At 41.9% G+C, this 15,616-nt stretch overlaps 2 protein-coding genes across 3 annotated transcripts in view; one reads left to right on the top strand and one right to left on the bottom strand.

Moving 5' to 3' along the window:
• SLC9A6 (solute carrier family 9 member A6) overlaps positions 1 to 3,110 on the bottom strand; it is a 73,970-nt gene extending 70,860 nt beyond the window's left edge. The window contains exons 1-2 of one of the 2 annotated variants that reach the window (XM_077989372.1): positions 2,896 to 3,110; positions 2,284 to 2,431 (exon numbers count right to left, since the gene is read on the bottom strand). The gene's annotated coding sequence lies outside the window, so the exon portion shown is untranslated. Of the gene's footprint in view, positions 1 to 2,283; positions 2,473 to 2,895 lie in introns of those variants that run through there. The other variant, XM_077989371.1, reaches the window with a different exon arrangement.
• Positions 3,111 to 3,178: 68 nt separating this feature from the next.
• On the top strand, positions 3,179 to 15,616 carry MMGT1 (membrane magnesium transporter 1). The gene is made up of 4 exons (XM_015128279.3): positions 3,179 to 3,350; positions 5,709 to 5,761; positions 9,923 to 10,026; positions 12,551 to 15,616. The coding sequence occupies exons 1-4, from the start codon at positions 3,272 to 3,274 to the stop codon at positions 12,708 to 12,710; spliced, it is 396 nt and encodes a 131-aa protein (XP_014983765.1). The 5' UTR covers positions 3,179 to 3,271; the 3' UTR covers positions 12,711 to 15,616.

Raw genomic sequence — 15,616 nt, 5'->3', positions numbered from 1 at the left:
AACTGTGACTATGAATACCTTGGCTTCCCTTCAGGTTGGAATCTACAGAAAAGACAATTAAAATCTCACTCCCTGAACATAATTTAACCATGTATTACTAGAAAACGTGAAACAAGGCTAGTTTCTCTTGCACTCAATATATGGGTAAACAGGTAAAAAAGAAGAGCGTGAGAAATGCATCTTAACAGGGCAATAGAGAAAACAAAACTCAGTATCTGGACATGGGTGACCCCCCCGAAGACTAGGATAAGGCATCGGTGGTTTATACAAATACCAGATTCATTATTGAATTTCCTTTTTCCTATAACCTCATCTTTTTAAAGGAAAAGAACCATAGCTCAGGTCTTACAAGAAAACTCTTAATCATGTTCTGCTTCAGATAAATTGATATTAAAATGGTTTTTTCTTTTTCTTTTTTCTTTTCTTTTTTTTTTTTTTTTTTGAGGTGGAGTTTTTCTCTTGTTGCCCAGGCTGGAGTGCAATGGTGCGATCTTGGCTCACTGCAACCTCCGCCTCGTGGGTTCAAGTGATTCTCCTGCCTCAGCCTCCTGAGTAGTTGGAATTACAGGCGCCCACCACCACGCCTGGCTAACTTTTTTGTATTTTTAATAGAGATGGGGTTTCACCATGTTGGCCAGGCTGGTCTTGAAGAAGGGGTAATTTTATAGGGGATCTGAAAAGGCTAATTTCAATTTGACTATTATCTTAGCTAAAACAAAGCTGTAAGAGTTTTTTGGTCAACTATCTTTTCTATCTTACTACCTCCCACGGGCAGAGAAGGAAGCACTTTCCTGTCAACTATAGAGAGATTATCTCCTGGTTCTTCCTGATTGTGAAGTTTATAAATAGAACTACATTTGTAAGGAATGCATTATACTGCACTTGATATCGATCAAGTATTGTGTAAAATTTTGTCTTAGAGGTGAAGAAATTGGAGAGGGCCCAGAAAAGAATAATGACCATGACTAAAGGTTTGGAAAATGAGATCCTGCACAAAAATTATATAAGTAAAGTTGAGTAAATATGATTCATCTTAGATGTCTTCTTCTTCTACTTTTTTTTTTTTTTTTTTTTTTTGGTTAGAGAAAGCGTCTCGCTCTGTCACTCAGGCTGTAGTGCAGTGGCATAATCACGGCTCACTGCAGCCTTGAACTCCTGGGATCAAACAATCCTCCTTCCTTAGCTTCCCAAGTAGCTAGGACTACAAGCATGTGCTACTATGCCCAGCTAATGAGATGTCTTATTTGTTTTCTCTGGCTTTGAGGAAGCTCAAGCATATCAGAAAATGTTTACCATCAAAAGGTTGTCAAAATGCAAGAGTACATGCAAGTCTATAGGGATTTTTGAGCCCAATTCAAAAGATTGGAAGGACTCTCTGTAGAGATCCTTTCAAATAGGGATACTCTCCCACTTCTTTTCCACAATTCATTCATTTGTCATTCAACAAGCATTTATTGAATGCTTACCATATGACAGTCAAAGTTTTAGGTACAGAGAAATCTCTGTCCTCTCAGAGCTTACATTCCAGTGGAGAAAGACAGGCAGTAAACAGTAACACAACGAACATAATAAACAGGTAAATTATATAGTATAGTGTTAGAAAGTGATATAAAAGGTAGAACAGAATAAGGGGATCAGGAATAGGAATTTTGCACATTTAAAAGGGGTGATCAGGATTGGAGGCATCTTTGAGCAAAAGCAAATTGATGCAACTAAAACGTAGAACTCTGATTGGGTTAAAGGAAAAGAATGGTGATCATACTTTGTGTTTACCTTGTGATATGCAGTTTACAAAGCTTTGCCACTCAGTCAGGGGTCACTGGAGGAACTGGTGCAGAATTTGGAAAAAAAAAGATGAATTCCATTTTGGCCATATTACGTTTGAAGTGCTACAGGAAATAAATGCCTAGCAGGTAGTCAGAAATGCAGCCCTGGAGCTAAGGAGAGATATTTGTGATAGAGATGTCGTTTTGGAATCACTGTAATACCTTGGCTGGCTGAAGCGGTGGGAATGAATGGGTGAACTCGCCAGGGGACAGCAGAGTGATGAGGTCAAGGGGAGAAGCTCACTATTAAATGTCTACATTTTAGGAGATGAAGACAAAGAAAAATGGATAGAGGAGTATACATTTTACCCGGATCAGAGTTAGAGACAAGAAGACCGCATTATTAGCATTTCAAAATTTCCTCTTTCATTTCTTCCTTAATGTAAGCTGGTTCTTTTCATGACAAAACACTCCCCCCAAGCTACACCTCTTTTTTGCGCGAATCTTCCTCCAGGACCTTAAAAGGGTTTACTGAGCACTTCCTGCGGGCCAAGTGTTTGGGGCTCTAAATCCTGGGATTTTGTCCTTGACACTGCCTCCTCGTTTTAACACCCTTGCCTCCTTCCGCAGTGCCAGTTCCCAGAGAGTTGAAGCACAGGAAAGGCCTACAGAAAACAAAAGGCACAGTTTGAAGAAAACCCAAAACCAACCAACCCACAAAACACAACTGTCCGGGGTCTGTATCCAGCACCTACCGCCTTTCCCCAACGCCCCCAGCCCCGCCCCTCGGCCCCACCTCCTCCCCGCCCCTCGGCCCCACCTCCTCCCCGCCCCTCGGCCTCACCTCCTCCCCGCCCCTTTGACCCCTACCTCCTGCCCCCGTCCGCCCCAGCTACTCCCCGCCCCTCCGCCCACCCATCCTCCCGTAGGCCCCGCCCTCGGCCCATCCCCCTCCCCCGCCCCCCGGCCCCACCCATCCTCCCCGCAGGCCTCGCCACTTGGCTACCCCCACCCACCCACTGGCCCCGCCCCCCGGCTACACCCACCCTCCCGCAGGCCCCGCCCGTCTGCCCCACCCCGCTCCTCGCCCCCACCCGTTCTCTACGCAGGCCCCGGTCCCTCGCCCCACCCTATTCTCGCCACTGGCCCCGCCCCCCTCTCGCGGCCCGCGCTTATTTGCCGGCGCCCTTCCTCTTCGCTTCCCCATTGCTCCGGCTTTTGCCTCTTCGTTTACGACTCCGTTGAGCTCCGCCCCTCCCAGAGAGGGCCTCCATAGCGCAGGTTCGTGGGTTCTCGCGGACCTTTTTCCGTGTAGCTTTCTCCTTCTTCCCGGCATTCCTGTTTCCGTTTTCTCACGGCCCTCTGCCTTTTCCACCACTGAGACACTTCGCGCTCAGGACTTCAGTGACGTCATCTTTCTGCGGCGCGCGGACACCCGCCGGTGGAAGAAGAAACAGCTCCGCCGCCCTTCGCTTCTTTTGCTGGGCTGCTGCTCCTTCGGCATCATGGCGCCGTCGCTGTGGAAGGGGCTGGTGGGCATCGGTCTCTTTGCCCTAGCCCACGCCGCCTTTTCCGCGGCGCAGCGTAAGTGCCTGGGGCACGGGGACCGCTTCGGTGTGAAACCCTAGGGGCGGTGTGTGGGCGCACTTCTAAGGGACCATCGGACCGAGTGTCCGATTAATGGTCCTTTGAGACCTTACAGTTTGGTGTGACTAAGAAAATCAGTGCAGGAGTTCCCAGTGGAAGGTTCGGAGTTTGAATTTGAAGATAGTGTGGCATCTGAAATTGGAGGAAGGTTGGAAGGAGGTGTCTGGGAGAGGATTCAGAATAGGAGTCTCCAGGAATCCAGGACAAGTGATGTCAGATCCAGCATGGGGCAGATCAGGCACAGTTGTGAGATTGAAAACTTTGGATGCTTATGATCCCACGACAACCAAGTGGACAACATCTTGGGCACTCTTGGGCTGTCCAGGCAGAGACTGAGTAGTTAAGTGACCGATTGCCTCAGGGAGGCACTGTGGTACAGGAGAAAGAGCACTGGACTGGGAGTCTAAAGGGCTGGTTGGTAAAAACTTGCATTACCGCTACATCTCTGTGACCTTGGGCAAAAGATTTGTGCTATACTGCGTTATGAAATTCAGTTTTGGGTCGCTGGTTGAAATTGCGCTGTGGTTAGGTGCTAGAGATACAGTGATGCCCTGAGCCAGTTCAAAGTCTAGAGGAAAGCAACTGGATCGAGAAGTAATTACAGTAAAGTGATATGCTAAAAGTATATAAGGATGCGTGGAAGCAGGGACAGTCATATTTTGGGGGAACTGGGAGGTTAAGGAAAGTATCCTAGATCCTTTCTGCTTACAGTGTGATCAACAGACCAGCATCATGAGCATCACCTGGCAGGTAGTTAGAAGATGCTGTTCAATCAGAATCTGGGTTTTAACAGAATCAGAATTCTGTTCAATCAGAATCTGGGTTTTAATAAGATCCCCAGGTGATTTGTATGCACATTAGTTTGAGAAACACTGTCCTAGAGGAGATTAGGATGCACTGGAGTACTGTGTCGTTTTCTACAGTAAGTTTTAACTGTAGAATTATAGGATTGTAGGGCGAGAAGTGCCCTTGGAGTTTACTGAAGTCCAACCCCTTCATTTTACAGATGAGGAAATTCCTGGTTAAAGGTAGTGTTAGAAGCAGACGAGGCTTCATGCAAACTAGCAAGCTAGCTAGGAATTGAACCAGATAGGAGTTTAGTCAAAATCGATTTTTGGTATTGGTTTGATGTTTCTTTTACACTTGTCTTCATGACAGACCTATAGGTTAAAACTAAAGAAATGTCTCTAAACACATTCTTCTTTAAGAGTCAATACACATGCACTCAAAAACAGTTTATTTAGTCCAAAGTACTATTACATAGGGATTGCCCTAGGTTCATCTAGAATTAAGATTTTTGTATTTTATGTTTTGGGTGATGAGAATGCCTTGTGGATTTGCCACTGCAGTGAGACCTCTTTATATATAATGCTCAGGGAGAGAGTAATATATACCTTTAAGACTTAAGTGTGTCATGTCAGACTGTGGCAGCAGATAGCACAATGTGGCGCTGCGGCATGCTCATCTTTGCTGTAATGAACTTTGTTGTAATAGGGCACCAGTCATTTACTGTATCTTGTTTAATCCTCACCTCACATTATTCTCATTTTACCGTTGTGGAAATTCAGGTAATGAAAAAAATAGATACTGTATTTCTTTGATTCTAAGACACCCCCCATTTTAACACTCTGAACTTGAGATATGTATTATGATCACTGAGGGCTTCTTTAATTAAATGAAATTATAGTAAATTGAAGAGCTGGCACTGATTTAGGCTTACCAGTTTCCAAATCCTGATCCTTTTCTTTTATCCCTTGCTGTCTCCTGAGGTTAAGGCAGCAGCAGCAGAATTATAATTAACTAGTAGAGGCAGAAATTGATTTCATGGAATTCCTGTTCCACCACTGCCCCGGCGTATCCTCTCAGGAGAACCATTTCCATACCAGTATTATTTTGTCCATACAGTGGTGGTGCTATTTCAGAGTTGAGATTTTCTGTAGACTTTACTTTTTAAATAATTGTGATTTCTTTGACGAGTTAGTGTAACAGTTTTTAGAAGTTTCTAGTATTTCTATAATAATGAAAGAAAAATTATACTGAGGTATTTCTGCCTCATACTTGCTCACTTGTCACTCTTACCCATTTTATAAGGTGACAAAGCAGGTCATGATGAAAATAAAATAGTTGACTAAGATAGGCTGACTGCCTTAGAAGATAGAAGGTTTTGAGGAATCCAGGATTAGCATTACTTTATGTAGCATATAAGTTAGCCACTTCTTTGGTATATTGATTTGCTTCATTTTAAGAAAGAAAAATGAGCTACAATTTCCTTAATGGTATGCTTCTGGTTTATAGATCGTTCTTATATGCGATTAACAGAAAAAGAAGATGAATCACTGCCAATAGACGTAAGTTGGTCATTTATATTCCATTACATGTATGTTTAAAATTAGCCACATAGCTCATAATAATTTTTTTTACTGGTTTTTATACTCTTAAAATTTTCCAGACATGAAATAACATCTGATCTCCACTTTTTTTTTTTTTTTTTTTTTTTTTTTTGAGATGGAGTCTCACTCTGTTGCCCAGGCTGGAGTGCAGTGGTGTGATCTTGGCTCACTGCACACTCTACCTCCCAGGTTCACGCCATTTTCCTGCCACAGCCTCCTGAGTAGCTGGGACTACAGGCGCCCACCACTGTGCCTGGCTAATTTTTTGTATTTTTAGTAGAGACAGGGTTTCACCGTGTTAGCCAGGATGGTCTCGATCTCCTGACCTTGCGATCTGCCTGCCTCGGCCTCCCAAAGTGCTGGGATTACAGGCATGAACCACCACGCCCGGCCTCTGATCTCCACTTTTCATCACTCACAAAGCTCAAAGATTTGGAAAGCTTTCTCTATTTGGTTTCCAGAGCTGTAGTCAAAATAGTCTTTCTAGAAGATGCTCTGTCCATAGTATGGGATGGACTTAAAAAGTTGATTATTTAGCTTTATTGCTTAGAAAAGTTCTTTTTTATGTAAAGGAAATAAAGCCAACAATACATTGTTTAGGGACATACATAGGTGGTAAAATGAAAGTGGTTTTTTTTTTTTTTTTCTTTTTTTGAGACAGTGTTTTGCTCTTGTTGCCCAGGCCGGAGTGCAGTGACGTGATCTGGGCTCATTGCAACCTCTGCCTCCCAGGTTCAAGCAATTCTCCTGCCTCAGCCTCCCAAGTTGCTGGGATTACAGGCACCCACCACCATGCCCGGCTAATTTTTTTATATTTTTAGTAGAGACAGGGTTTCTCCATGTTGGCCAGGCTAGTCTTGAACTCCTGACCTCAGGTGATCCACCCCCCCTCAGCCTCCCAAAGTGCTGGGATTACAGGTGTGAGCCACAGCGCCCGGCCAGGAAAGTGTTTTTTAAACTAAAATGGTAAGTATTCCAGCATCACTCACAATTTTTATCTTTACTAGACTTGAAATTACACAAGTAGTAAGTTCTTTGTAACAGAGTCAAACAGTAAAAACTAAAACTGACCCTACACTATTATCAGAACACCCAACAACAGAAAAACTGACCCCATTCCTTGGCAGTTCCACTTCTACTCCCAACAGTTTGGAGTATAGCAGTAGTTCAGTCTTGTTCCTATACACAAACATTATGTATGTGTAGTTTTACCTAATCCAAACACATATTATTTTTTCTTTAAACAGTTATACATGTGTATATATGCATAGTTTTATAATTAACTTTTTTATTACATTACAACTTCAGTCTTATTTTCATGACAGATCATATAGATTCTCGTTAAAAGTGCCTGTGACTGCATTGTATAAAACAAGCCTTCTGGGCCGGGCGCGGTGGCTCAAGCCTGTAATCCCAGCACTTTGGGAGGCCGAGGCGGGTGGATCACGAGGTCAGGAGATCGAGACTATCCTGGCTAACATGGTGAAACCCCGTCTCTACTAAAAATACAAAAAAAAACTAGCCGGGCGTGGTGGCGGGCGCCTGTAGTCTCAGCTACTTGGGAGGCTGAGGCGGGAGAATGGCGTGAACCCGGGAGGCGGAGCTTGCAGTGAGCCGAGATCACACCACTGCACTCCAGCCTGGGAGACACAGCGAGACTCCGTCTCAAAAAAAAAAAAAAACAAAAAAAAACAAGCCTTCTGGCCAGGCATGGTGGCTCACGCCTGTAATCCCAGCACTTTGGGAGGCCGAGGCAGGCAGATCACGAGGTTAGGAGATCAAGGCCATCCTGGCTAACACGGTGAAACCCCGTCTCTACTAAAAACACAAAAAATTAGCTGGGTGTGGTGGTGGGTGCCTGTAATCCCAGATACTCAGGAGACTGAGGCAGGAGTATCATTTGAACCCGGGAGGCAGAGGTTGCAGTGAGCCAAGATCATGCCACTGCACTCCAACCTGGGCGACAGAGTGAGACTCCATCTCAAAAACAAAAACAAAAGCCAAGTGTTCTTAGTAGACTGGTGGTGGGAATGTAAATTGGTATCGTATATGATGTTAGATTTTAATTTAAACAGGAAAATAGATTGTGGCTAATTTTGACTTTGTAATTAAAGATATGATTGATGAGGCTATTAACTCCTCCTATCACCTTTTTTTTTTTTTTTTTTTTTTTTTTGAGACGGAGTCTCGCTTTGTCGCCCAGGCTGGAGTGCAGTGGCCGGATCTTAGCTCACTGCAAGCTCCGCCTCCCGGGTTTACGCCATTCTCCTGCCTCAGCCTCCCGAGTAGCTGGGACTACAGGCGCCCACCACCTCGCCCGGCTAGTTTTTTGTATTTTTAGTAGAGACGGGGTTTCACCATATTAGCCAGGATGGTCTCGATCTCCTGACCTCGTGATCCGCCCGTCTCGGCCTCCCAAAGTGCTGGGATTACAGGCTTGAGCCACCGCGCCCGGCTTTTTTTTTTTTTTTTTTTTTGTGGTGGATACACACACACACATTTATGTCTATTTTAAATAACTTTTTTCTATAATCTGAACATGCCTGTAATCCCATGTTGGTTAAAACATTCCACGCTTTTGCTTGCTCAACCTCTTTGGAAAGCAGTTGGTATTACCCAATAAAATTGAACGTGTGCATACTCTACACTCAGTATTTCCATGTGTGAACTGAGAGACATGCATATGAATATTCATGTTGATTGTGAAAGTAACAGGAAACAACCCACATATCCAACAGCAACAGCAGAATGGATAAATGGTGGTATTTTTCATATCATGAAATACAAAGCACAGCGAAAACTGGCCAAGCGCGGGGGCTCATGCGTGTAATCCCAGCAATTTGGGAGGCTGAGACGGGCGGATCACCTGAGGTCAGAGTTTGAAACCAGCCTGGCCAACATGGTGAAACCCCATCTCTACTAAAAATGCAAAAATTGGCTGGGTGCAGTGGCGGGCACCTGTAATCCTAGCTACTTGGGGGGCTGAGGCATGAGAATCGCTTGAACCTGGGAGGCCGAGGTTGCAGTGAGCTGAGATTGCACCACTGCACTACAGCCTGGGTGACAGAGCAAGATTCCATCTCAGAAAAAGAAAAATAAAACACACACACACACACACACACACACACACACAATGACGTAATGTTGAGCGAGGAAAGCTAGACACAAAAGAATACATTTGAGTCCATTTAAATAAAGTTCAGTATGGGCAAAAGTAAGGCATATATGTTTTAGAGATTCATATATATTTAATAGCTGGTAAAATTATCAAGAAAAGCAAGAAACTGAGTAATATACAATTCAGGACAATAGTTAACTTTGAGAGGGAAGGTAAAGGATATCATCTGAGAGGGACATGTGGGATTTGAAAGGTACTAGGAATGATCTATGTCTTAAACTGGGTGGTGGGTACATGTTCTTTTAATTGCTTTATACTGTGTACATACGCTTTCTGCACTCTATGATATGTAACAATAATACTGGCTGGGCATGGTGGCTCACGCCTGTAATCCCAGCACTTTGGGAAGCCGTGGCGAGCAGATCATCTGAGGTCGGGAGTTCAAGACCAGCCTGACCAACATGGAGAAACCCCGTCTCTACTAAAAATACAAAATTAGCCGGGCATGGTGGCGCATGCCAGTAATCTATTCAAGAGGCTGAGACAGGAGAATTGCTTGAACCTGGGAGGTGGAGTTTCCAGTGAGCCGAGATAGCATCATTGCACTCCAGCCTGGATAACAAGAGGGAAACTCCGTCTCAAAAACAAAAAGCGAAAAACAAAAACAATAATACCTTAAAAATTCTTAGTTGCTCTTGGAAGCAGGTAATATTTGATCATTGAGTTCTAAGTGGCTCAGTACCATTCAGTACTCAGTGATTTTGCTTATTTGAACATGTCACTAGATTTATTTATTGAAGCATCAGAGGTATTTTTGCAGCCAAGCCACAGAATTTATAGATTATATTGCATCTGAATCCCAATCATTTCAAGTGAGCATTGTCTCCCTGATGGTGGCCCTGAGAGGACTACCTGTTAGAGGCGATAAAGAGGTAGAGAGGAAATTGTAAATGTATAATAATGTTTGTGTTATTTAGTAATCTCAATCTTTATACTCACAGATAGTGCTTCAGACACTTCTGGCCTTTGCGGTTACCTGTTATGGTATAGTTCATATTGCAGGGGAATTTAAAGACATGGATGCCACTTCAGAACTGAAAAATAAGTAAGTCTTTCTCTTTTCATAGGCATCGCATTTCATAGAGGTTTGCTGTATTCACATAATTTTTAAAAGTACGTTTTCTGGTACATAAAAGTTGGTTTTGTTTCTACATTTTGATTATGTAGTTTGTGTGAATAATGAGGTAAAAACATTGAGGCGGTATTTGATACTGTAAGAAAAATGGAAGATGAATGCCATATTATTCACAGTAGAATCAAAAAAATACGTTGCTTAAAATTATTGGTTGGTTGTATGGACAGATGGATGAAAATATATAGAAAAATAATGCCTCAGAATTTTTAACCTTCCTCCCTTCCTTCCCCCCTCCCTTCTTTCCCCCCTCCCTTCCTTCCCCCCTCCCTTCCTCTCTCCTTCCATCCCTCTCTTCCTACCATCCTCTTTCTATCCTCTTGTCTCAGCTTAGTCTTTGGGAGAATAAGTGGTTTTCGGTTTCCTCTCTCACTTGAACCTAGTCTGTGAGATAAGCTCTGCTTCCAGGCCCTTTTCTACTACTGGATTAAAAGTATATTTGTTATTCTGCTTTCCTTTTTTCTCCTGGAATACTTCTAAGCTATTTTCATGAACAGTGTTTGCTTTTATTTTTCATATCTTTACTTTCCTAAAATCACCCTTTAGGTTTGTTCGATTCTATCTCTGGACTTTACTCACCTCCTTGATCCTGGACATGATACCCCTTTACAATATTTTCTTAGAAGGAGTCACAGTAAACATTTATGTGTTAGAGGAAAGTCATATCCCCCTTTTACTTTTAGTTCATTATGTACATTTTATTATTTATTTTTATTTATTTATGGGGACAGAGTCTCTATCAACCAGGCTGGAGTGCAGTGGCATGATCTTGGCTCACTGCAACCTCTGCCTCCTAAGTTCAAGTGATTCTCCTGCCTCCGCCTGCTGAGTAGCTGGGATTACAGGCACCTACCACCACACCCGACTAATTTTTGTATTTTTAGTAGAGACGGGGTTTCACCATGTTGGCCAGGATGGTCTCGAACTCCTGACCTCAAGTGATCCACCTGCCTTGGGTTCCCAAAGTTCTGGGATTACAGGTGTGAGCCACCGTGCCCCGCCCAATATGTACATTTTAAGGAGTTACATATCAGGCCTCCTTTTTTGTATGGGGGTATGCTTGGATGTTTAGGTGGGCTGACTTGAGATTTGAGTTCTTATCAAAGGAAGAGTTCTCCTATCCTTTCCAGGAAAATAATGTTGAAAAACAAAAACCGTAAAGGCCACAGACCAAAGTATTTGAACTCTTTTAGACGACATGTCTCTCCCTGGAAAAGTAGAAAGGATACTTTACTGTCATCACTGCTTGCTCTTACAAAGAGTCTACCAAGAATCACAGGCAAGGGGCCAGGAAAGAAAGAAGTAAAACAATGTCATTAAGTAGGTGGTGGAAAAATATGTGTTTGGACAATAGTAGGTACAGAGGGCCAAAAGGAATTTTTTGTTGTACTTGAAAGATTCTTGGAAAACAGATCTGTGAAACGATCATATGGCTTGAATAATGAGGGCCAAATGAGAATAATCAAAGCTGTAATCTATGTGCTGCTTTTTTAAAAAGACTGTTCGGCATGGGTTACTGTTAGATTTACAGGGGAGATTAATAGTTGAGCTAGTATTTGTGTTGTTATTCATAGGCATTCTAGAAGGAATGGCTGAATTTAAAAAATGTATTAGAAGCCGGGCATGGTGGCTCACACCTGTAATCTCAGCTCTTTGAGAGGCTGAGGTGGGAGAATTGCTTGAGCCCAGGAGTCTGAGACCACCTGGGCAACATTGGGAGACCCTGTCTCTACAAAAAATAATAATAAAAAAATAGCCATGCCGGGTGCGGTCGCTCAAGCCTGTAATCCCAGCACTTTGGGAGGCCAAGACGGGCGGATCACGAGGTCAGGAGATTGAGACCATCCTGGCTAACACGGTGAAACCCCGTCTCTACTAAAAAACTACAAAAAACTAGCCGGGCGAGGTGGCGGGCCCCTGTAGTCCCAGCTACTCGGGAGGCTGAGGCAGGAGAATGGCGTGAACCCGGGAGGCGGAGCTTGCAGTGAGCTGAGATCCGGCCACTGCACTCCAGCCTGGGCGACAGAGCGAGACTCCGTCTCAAAAAAAAAAAATAGCCATGTGTGGTGGTGTGCAGCTGTAGTGCCAGCACTTGGGGGGGCTGAGATGAGAGGGTCGCTTGAGTCCAGGAGTTTGAGGCTGCAGTGAGCTATGATTGCGCTATTGCACTCCAGCCTGGGCAACAGAATGAGACCCTATCTCTATTTTTTTAAAAAAGAAGAAATTTGAGAGCTTTATGCTGCTTTTTCAGGTTTCTTATTTTCTTTATATAGGAAAAGAGATACAGTATGATTATTATTTACAGTCTGATTTCATGTGTTAATAGTTGTTAAAAAATATAACCCATAGTAAATTGATAATTCATTAGAAGCCTACTTATTTTCAAGTAGGGTTTTATAAAGGTTTATCTAAAATTGATGCTTTTTTTTCTTTTAAGGACATTTGATACGTTAAGGAATCACCCATCCTTTTATGTATTTAATCATCGTGGTCGAGTACTTTTCCGGCCTTCGGATACAACAAATTCTTCAAACCAAGATGCATTGTCCTCTAACACATCATTGAAGTTACGAAAACTCGAATCGCTGCGTCGTTAAGATTTTTACAAATTATAATAATAGGACAGGACACAGAGCTGGAATATTGGAGTTTGGGGTATAAAACACTCCTCCCTGCCCCCCATTAGTATTTATATTGATCTTTCAGACCTACTTTAGAAAAAACCATGGCCCTCATTTATATACTGTTAATCCAATCATTAATGCAGTGTAAGTTATATGTGAAATAAGTCTTTGGTATTTCATATAGGAATGTTTTTTTCTTTTAAATCAAATCCACATCTTTTGTAAAAGCCACTGTTTTGAACACATTTCCTTGAAAAATGTTGGTGGTTTTTGTGATTATTTATTTTTTTAGATTTCTTTTGCACTACAGTTTTTGGAATCCTTTTGGAAATACTGTGTGACTGCTGCATTTTGCAGCATGAATTATGGTAAAATGGTCTTCAATTCTTAACAAATGGACTTCCCTAATGAGACCAAAATGGTGATTTAACAGTTTTTCTTGTGTCCCCTAAAAAGTGGCTCTGCTTCAGAAGTACTTGCCAGTTTTTAATTTATTTGTGACTTTTCACCCTACCCTGCTCCCATATACCGTCTACCATCGGCTGTCTTGTTTCATCATTTCTCTGAGATTCTGTGTGCAGTGAGCAATTTTTGTGTCAGAAATTCTTTGTCAGAACAAATATATTTAACAAGCTCAACTTGCTGTAAAGCTACTTGTGTTCTCTTAATTTGTCTGTAAAAATTTCCCTAATTGATTATATAGTGTAAGAATAGTTGAAGACTAGTTGAAGACCTTTTGTGATTTCATTATCTTGCCTATGCAGAAGAAAAATCGTTGAGGAAAATTGTCATTAGCCAGTTTAACTGATTCAAACTCTTGTTTATTTCATACTAAACTAGTGAATAAGTGAAATAAAGGAAACTCGTCATTAATCTAAAGACAGAGTTCAAAGGAATAGGGCCAAATATATTCTCAATATTTGGAACTAATGTTTTTAAGGTTTTTAGAAAAATCAGGTCATTTAAGAAATCGTTTTGTAGTTTCTGATTTATAGAGGCTTCAAGTTTTCCATCTTCACTGTATGTTGCTGAAAGTGAGGATGAGGATACACAGTTGATATTTTTAGAAACAGTAATTTTACTTTTAAGGAAATTGGCTAGCTCTTTGAGCTAGAGAGCTGTAGGAAGCTCAACATTCTTTGTAGAGAACGTTGCTTTTGTTGGATTGTACAAGTATAAAAACATTGCTTTTGTTGAATTGTATAGGTGTAAAGGGAATAACTGTATGCAGGTTTGAAAAGGAAATGTGCTTTAGGCACGAGTCATAAGATGCCATTGTACTTGTAGGCATTTTATTTTCCATTAGAAATGAACATCAGCTCTTCTCTTCTGAGTGGTAACACATAGCCCCAAAGCACGAGATTATTTTTTCATTGGGTTTTTATTGCTGTTGTTTAGTTTTGGTTTGTTAACGCCAACCCAGTTTGTCTGTGGAACACTGACTCTGCTCTCTAATGAGAACAAAGTTAGAAATCTGCTGATAACCTAAAATAATTTAGAAATGAATTAAAAATGTGAAGTCAGGGGTTAAAGTGATGATGATAAAATAGCATGCAAGAAACAAGCTCCTTCCATCAGACTTGGCTACTGTTTTCTTCTAGTATGATTTGGTTTGGAAGAGCCTCTTATTTCCTTCTCTTTGAGGTATGTCTTCCTTTCTTAATGTGTTTGTAACATTATTGAGATATAATTCACATACCTTATAATTCACCCATTTTAAGGGTACAATTCAATGGTTTTTAGTGTATTCACAAAGTGGTGTAACTGTGACCACAGTCAATTTTAGAACATTTTGTTACCCCAAAAAGAAACCCTGTACCCTTGAGCAGTCACCTCTCATTTTCTCCCAGTGTCCACCCACCCCCAGCCCCTGGCGACCACTAATCTATATCTCTCTCTGTAGATTTGCCTATTCTGATCGTTTCATATAAATGGAATTCTACAATATTTGGTCTTTTGGGACTGGATTCCCAAATGTCGTTTTCTATTTGGAGTGAGAAAATTCTTCTCATCTTGAGAACTCTTACTGCTGTGAAAGGGAGTGGTTGGTAAAATCAATAGATTTCAGGCAGGAGGGCCAGATACCTAACAGGTTTTTCTCCGTGAATCTTACACCGAATAGTTTTTCCTCATAACCAAGCATTTATGATGTATTACTACTTAAAATATTGTGGCTAGTCTCTAGAATGGATGTTGAAATCTTTGCCCCCTCAGTCGGGAAGAGTCCTGCTAAAAATCAGGCCAAATGACTTGGCAAATAATTGACACAGTGTTTTTCAGGTGTGTCTATCTTTGCTAGCAGCTTGTATACCTCAGGCCAGGTGAGCTCCCCAAATTTCTTTTTTCATTTACTCCAGTGAGTTTCTGCTGTCTCTTCAAGTATATACCATAGGACTTAAAGGTGATTTGGATGCGTTGTAACACTGCTAAATGTACTAAGTACAGAATTTTATTTACAGTACTATGAGACAGTCAGTTATTGCCTAGGGTAGTTCAAAAATATGATGTCAGTTAGTTAAGCTTTTATTTGACTGATGTCAGTGATATTCAGAAGTGTGTACCAATCAAGGCTCTTTAAAATACAGAACGACTCAATAACCAGGGAACCAGCCAAATACTGTGCAGCCGCAGAATATGCATATCAATGAATTGGAGACGATTATTCTCTGTAACTCCCTAATGATTGTTTTCTAAGCATTGTGGCTTCTCAGTGGCTTGACAGCATCTTCCTGGTTGTATGTGGCCTGTTTACATGAAGTATTGAGTAATGTTTGTTGTGAGCATCAATGCCTGTAACACCAAACTAAACACATGTTTTTGGGATATGTTTCCAATCTTTAAATGACCTTGCCCTGTCCAATAAATGAATGATTGTCTCA

This window comes from Macaca mulatta, chromosome X (genome assembly GCF_049350105.2).
Source record: "Macaca mulatta isolate MMU2019108-1 chromosome X, T2T-MMU8v2.0, whole genome shotgun sequence".
Lineage (NCBI taxonomy): Eukaryota > Metazoa > Chordata > Mammalia > Primates > Cercopithecidae > Macaca > Macaca mulatta.
Note: the sequence above shows the minus strand (reverse complement) of the source record. Positions and strands in the feature narration are given on the sequence as shown.